Here is a 7,085-nt window from a genome sequence, read left to right on the forward strand (position 1 = left end):
AGAATAGATCGTCTTCACTGTAATAGGTACATAGGTAGTCATTTTAGGTTGTCTAGTGAAAACTCTTTATTTGTTTCCAGGCTCTCCTAAATCAACTTCGTGCTGTCTTTGATCAGATAATTGAATTTCAGAATGCTCAGGATGCTCTGTATAGGGCTGCCCTGGGGGAATTACAGCGGAGATTACAATTTGAAGAACGAAAAAAAGAACGAGAGTCAGAGGTATGATTTTGTGTAACAGACTAGTGATAAAGAGCAGTGTGTACTGCATGTTTTTTATGTTCCACTTGTGTTTCAGTTACCCATTGCACAAATTGCCATTTGTGGTTCTGTACCAATTGCTCTAGTCACCAGAACAACTACAACCTATCGTAGTTGTTCTGGTGGGTATTATATGTCCCTGCAGTCTTTTCAATGTAAACATTACCTTTTCAGAGAATAGCCAAGTTGTTGTTGTTGTACTCTGCCAAGGGAGTGGAGCATTGGAAGGGGCCAGCCGTGACAGACCCACGTGGTGCAGGAAGAATGGTGAATAAAATCACCTTGCACTAAGCTGACATGGCCAGTCACCTAAAATGTGTTTTTGTATAAGTAGAGATTATCAGAAATAATTGAATATTCCATTTTAAAAGGATACTATATTAGCAACTGATTTACACATAAACTGTTAGAATATTCATATAAGTGTTCATTACATTTTAAAGGGAGAGTGGGGGGTCACAGAGGCAGAAGAAGAGGAAGAAAACAAAAGGGTTCTGGAATTTCAAGAATCAATACCGAAAATGCGTTCACAGTTGAGGATTCTCACTCATTTCTATCAGGTATGGCCTGTATCATACTTTTAGTCTAAAAATTGTTGAATTGTCTTTCAAAGAGAAATCTGTGTAAAATGTTTACCGCTCACAGGAAAATGATTTCCGTTCTTACTTGGAATACAGCTCATTGTAGCAGTTAATGCGAAACGAAGTCTTGTCAAACCATTTAGAGTAGTTTACAAAGCCCAACCTTAATCTCCTTTGCCAAAATAATGAGGAATTTCACTTCCTTATTATCTGTCCAAATGTGTATAGTAGTGATAGCCTTTTGATACCATAGCCCAGCTTTCACATCTTGTTATTTACATTTACATTGTTTGAATAATGAGGTAATTGTATGTTTCATTATCTCTTATGAAAGATATGGGCCTCATGTGCCTGGAGACTTTTTTGTCAAATCACTGAAATAGTTTGGGCTGCACCCAAAAAGCCTATTTTGCACCATAACCAGTACAATGAGCTGTTCTGGTTTATCTAGTGTTTTCTAAAATACACTTTGGACTTTTTTTTTAAAGTTCCTGAATAGCAAAATGTGACTCTAAAATTACCTGTGCATCATTTGCTAACATCCTGTAGTCCTGGCTGTAAAAGCTGTCCTTTCTTGAACAATGAGCTTAATTTACCGGTCATACTTTTTTAATACTTAATTTTACTGTCATGCCGAACTTACCTTTTCCCAATCGCTTCCTCTTCTGTGTCTCTCTTGGGATATGTTCTTCATTTCTTCCTTTCTGATCTAGTTTTCTTTAAAACTTAAGACAAAGTCCTCCCTCACACGCCACTCATGGATGGAGCTGGGACGACAATACGTTGCAGCCATGATAGTGCCACTTTAAAGTCCAACTGGAAGGCTTGTGTTGCAAATTTACATTCATTTTCAGCAGAAATCATTTAGCTAACATTTTTATTTAGATCAAACTATGTGTTAAAGTAGAATTTCTAAAAAAAAAAAAAAATTGTATATGTTGAGCACAACCAATAGTAAGCGAACAGCTAGAATAAAGGCATCCTTGCATTATAGCTTTAAGATATATAAAATCAGCAACCGGTGTTGCTTTTTAAAAATAAAATAAAAAAATCAGTGACTGATAAAAATAAATAAAATAATGGATCATATTGTTTACACACACGAAATTCAATTCAAACCCCTAATTAACGAATCCTTGGTGTCTGGATACATACCCAAACTTTGGAAGACTGCAACAGTAGTACCTATCCATAAAAGTGGTGACACTACTAATACAAAAAGAAAGCGCCCCGATCCTCCTTTTCCTACAGAGCACCGCAATTATGGAACGAACTCTCGCTGATTTTCAAATCTTCCCCAAGCCTAAAGTCCTTTAACCCCTTCAGGACGGAGTCAATAGTACACGTTCTGATCAAAACAAAACGTAAACAAAAACTGGAATTTACGCTATATGTCTGTTCACCCGTAGTTCCCCTCTTTCATATTAAATGCACCCATACTTATTATATATCATTTTGTTCAGGAGAAACAGGGCTTTCATTTCATATAAAATATTTGTATTTGAAACAATTTATTATGAATAAAATTAAAAAAAACTGTGAGAAATTTTAATTTTTTTTTTAAATTTGTAGTTCCGCCTCACATTTTAGCTGTAAATGTCATAATACTGTTAGGTTTTACGGCAACAAAATGCACATATTTGTAATCAGCGATGTCTCACGAGTACAACAGTACCCCCCATTAACAGGTTTTATGGTGTTTTGGAAAGTTACAGGGTCAAATATAGAACGTTCCATTTTCAAATTGAAATTTGCCAGATTAGTAATGTTACCTTTGAGACGGTGTGGTAGCCCAGGAATGAGAATTACCCCCATAATGGCATACCATTTGAAAAAGTAGACAACCCAAGGTATTGAACGTGGGGTATGTTTAGTTTTTTTTAGTAGCCACTTAGTCACAAACACTGGCCAAAGTTAGCGTTCATATTTGTTTTTGTGTGAAAAAAGCAAAAAACTAATATTTGGCCAGTGTTTGTGACTAAGTGGCTACTAAAAATGACTGGACATACCCCATTTGCAATACCTTGGGTTGTCTACTTTTGCAAATGGTATGCCATCATGGGGGTAATTCTTATTCCTGGGCTACCATACGGTCTCAAAGGCAACATAACTAATCTGGCAGATTTCAATGTCAAAAAAATGAAATGCAAGCCTTATATGTGACTCTCTAACTTTCCAAAACACCATAAAACCTGTACATGTGGGGTACTGTTATTCTCGGGAGATTTCACTAAACACAAATATTAGTGTTTTAAAACAGTAAAACATATTACAACAATAATATAGTCCATAAAAGTGCCGTTTGTTTGTAAAAAATTCAAAAAACGTCACTTTTACTTAAAATATCATCGTTGTAATACAATTTACCAGTTTTAAACACTAATATTTGAGTTCAGCGAAGTCTCCCGAGTAAAACAGTACCCCCTATGTACAGGTTTTATGGTGTCTTGGAGAGTTACAGGGTCTAATATAGTGCTTGCAAATTAAATTCTCTGCACTTTCTCCCTGTGTTGTCAGGCATGTCAATCAAATTTTAATTAATCAAATGACATAATTATGTTAAAAAATTACTTAAATATACACGTAGAATTTTAATATATATGCATTTATAGGTATATAAATTCTACGTGTATACTAATGTAATCTTTTATGTAATTATATGTATTTATCTCTATATATATATATATTTGCGGTTATTTGTATTTTATATATAGATAGATATATATAGAATGTCATTCTAAGTGTATTCTGTTTCCAATATATATATATTAATAACAAAATACAGTTAGAATGAAATTACATATGAATATATAATTTATTTTATATTTTGTTTCAATATTTTATTTATTTATTTAATTATTTTATTTATTTATTATTGTAATTATGCGTATATATATATATATAATATATGTAGATCTATTATATATATAATATATATACATATTATATATATGTAACGTCATTCTAAGTGTATTTTAATATTAATATATATACTAATATTAAAATACATTACGTATGACGTTACATATATATAATATGTATATATATTATATATATAATATATATACATATATATATATATATATATATATAAAAAGGCATTTCATTTATTTTATAACATTTTAATATTTTTTTTTTTTACACTACCTACCAGCAGGGGGACTGTCTAATATTTTAGACAGTCCCCCTGCTGGCAGATCCATAGCCAGCTATAGGGGGCCATGTGATCGCTCTTTGAGAGCGATCACATGGCCCCCGGGGGCCTCATTTGCCGGAGGGGGGCTGCCTGGGCTCTCAGACAGCCCCCCAGAAGAGGATCGCGGCGGAGGTGAGTACACCTCTGCTCCTGGGGCTGCAAGCCGTTACGGCGTTCTATGCCGCCGCAACGGCTTTAAAGCCCTTTAAAGCCGCGACGGCATAAAACACAGTAACGGCGTTAAGGGGTTAAGAGATCCCTCTCTACATACCTCAAAACAAAATGCACGTGTAATAGTTGATTATATGTTTCTTACCTGTTCTATGTAAAATTTTGTATATATTATTTATTAATATTGTTTTTGTATTTTATTGTACCCTATTGTATCAATGCAATATTGTGTGGACCCAGGACATACTTGAAAACAAGAGAAATCTCAATGTATCTTTCCTGGTAAAATATTTTATAAATAAATCGTGTTATATAATCTTCATGGAGACCAAGTCAGTAAAATTATGCAGGCAACAATTGAATTGATCTTTGAACACACGTTACTTCAGATCCTTTTTTTTTTTTTTTTTGCCAGCTTTAACCCCTTAAAGACACATGACGTGCCTGACACGTCATGATTCCCTTTTATTCCAGAAGTTTGGTCCTTAAGGGGTTAAACAGTATAAATTAGTATGCATGGTTAAGAATATTATTGCTTTAAAACAAAAACCCATTTCAAGTTGTACATGTTACTTCCTGCTGCCCCATTTTTTTTTGTACACATAGACGACACTTTGCCAATCTTGCAAATCTTTTCCACAAAGTAATCCATTAATATATAGAAGGCTATTAAGTTAACAAATGCGTCTTTGGATGCAGACATGGTCCAGGTGACTGGCATTACTAATAACTTGATGTCCTTACATTTTTATTTTTATTTTTTATTACCAATATTTAGTTATTTACTATTATTTAAAGTATTGTTTTTCTCCACCAATCATCTTTTTGACACTTGAATAGCATGTATGGTGATATAATATTTATTTGTTTCCCATAATGCATGGTTTGATGACCACACTGCAATATGGGGACCCATAATATCAGGCAGTCAGTGTTTTGTTCATACATGTTTCAGTCTGCCCAAGATAAATTAAAGGTATGTTCCTGAATAACAGCTGCTGCCATTTTTCATTTAGCCCCCTCCTGAATTGAATTAATGGTGGCGGCTGCAAATAACAGCTGCTGCCTGACAGTGTAACTTTACCTAATCTCTGTCACAAACATATTAAAGGAGCCCTAACATTCAGATTGACATCAACATTATAAATCTTGCAACATTGGTTTATGCACTAGTATAACTGCTATTAATATTGAAAATGTATTCATATCACTGCAATGTCAACAATCTCCTAATGCATTTTATTGATAGTGCTACATTGTATATGTCATTGCTTAATTAATGTTAATTACCTAGCTCCTCTACAACTTCAACAGCACTACCATAATCCCGGGTTAATTTAATGTAAAACCTATTCCTGCCCCTGCCTTGTGATAGAGAAAACTTTTAAATCTCTATGCCAGGAATTGAGTAATATGTGAGGTAAGAGCCATAGCTTTATATAGATATCTAGTATAAAATGTAAACATTTGCCAGCAATTACACTAGATGAAATGTTATGTACCTTAATTTTGTACAAATTTTCTTAAACGTTACTGGTATATGTTAATTATTTGAAGACAGCTGCTGATTTTCTATTAAAGGCAAAAATGCTATTCTAATTTGCCTGATACGTACAACATCCTGCATCTCCATACCAATTACAATTGAAATTCACCTGTTGTTAATATGTTGACTAGGTGTTGGTTCACACCTACAGTATAGCCACAAAGCCAGTCTTTCACTCAGGTAGTCAATCACTTTAGACATTATTAGAGAGCCTTACCCTAAACTTCCATCAGAGAGCTGCTGTTGGTGACGTTGAGAAAAGTAACCGCTTTAAAAACCCAACCATTATTCTGTTTAATGTTCGTCTTTTTGTTTTTTTTACTGATCTAATTCTTCAATGTTACATTTTGTGTGTTTCAGGGTATTGTTCAACAGTTTTTGATTTTGCTTACCACAAGTACAGATGAAAGCCTACGGTTTTTGAGCTTTAGATTGGACTTCAATGAACATTATAAAGCAAGAGAGCCAAGGCTACGTGTATCACTCGGCACTAGAGGGAGACGTAGCTTACACGTATGAGAAAACTGACACTCGGTTAATTACTACAAACAAACCAAATAGTGTGCAGCGCTTAGCTTATGTTATTTATGCAGGCAAGTCTTTAGCATTTCAGTATGTGGTTGTGCACAGCAGGGGATAAAGAATGCTACAAAATGGGTCTTTTTATACATTGTGGTCCATTTATGGAAACAAAGTGGATCTGTTTACACTGTAAATTTCAGTAATGTATATTTTTATGAGAGACACCTTTCTGTTTGTGGTTTTTAAATTTTGTTTAGTCTTTATTATTTTGAAGGAGAAAAGAAGAACAAAAACAACCACACTCGTCCATGCTACAAATGTTCATGTAGTCATTAATTTGTCTTGTTTTAAAGGATATAGATTTTCAAATATTCATTTTAAGTGTTTCACCAAGTCTGGTTTCATAACACCGCTGTAGAACGCAGATATTGATTTGATTTTCATTGTTACATTTGATTTAACAGTGTGAATAAATGACACACCATTGGAATATCATTGCTCCCATTGCCCATTTTTTCATGTTTTTATTTTTCTAGAATTGTGTATCAATATCACTACATATATATTAGAACTAAAATATCAAAAATGTCCTCTGAACATTTAAAATAAAAGTTCATTGTAGTTGGAAGGAGTGGAAATGAGTAATGGAGCCTATGTTTTGTCTATTTTTCCATTGCAGATATTTATATATTGCTATCCAAAAGGGATAGTAACTTTTGTTTCTTGAGGAACATTTTTCTTACTCTTTGTATCATTAGCATCACATTTGCATCTGTATTTATTATGTTTACTAAATCACAAAGAAAACT

The 7,085-nt window shown here is 33.7% G+C and overlaps 1 protein-coding gene across 2 annotated transcripts in view; it reads left to right on the forward strand.

Moving 5' to 3' along the window:
- The window catches only part of TUBGCP3 (tubulin gamma complex component 3), a 119,913-nt gene extending 113,142 nt beyond the window's left edge, over positions 1-6,771 (forward strand). For both annotated transcript variants that reach the window (XM_063459763.1, XM_063459772.1), the window contains exons 20-22: positions 81-221; positions 704-820; positions 6,115-6,771. In XM_063459763.1, coding sequence (XP_063315833.1) covers positions 81-221; positions 704-820; positions 6,115-6,273 — 417 coding nt within the window. In that variant the 3' untranslated portion in view covers positions 6,274-6,771. The remainder of the gene's footprint in view (positions 1-80; positions 222-703; positions 821-6,114) is intronic.
- The last annotated feature ends 314 nt before the right edge of the window (positions 6,772-7,085 follow it).

The sequence above is a fragment of the Pelobates fuscus genome, chromosome 1, assembly GCF_036172605.1.
Source record: "Pelobates fuscus isolate aPelFus1 chromosome 1, aPelFus1.pri, whole genome shotgun sequence".
NCBI lineage: Eukaryota > Metazoa > Chordata > Amphibia > Anura > Pelobatidae > Pelobates > Pelobates fuscus.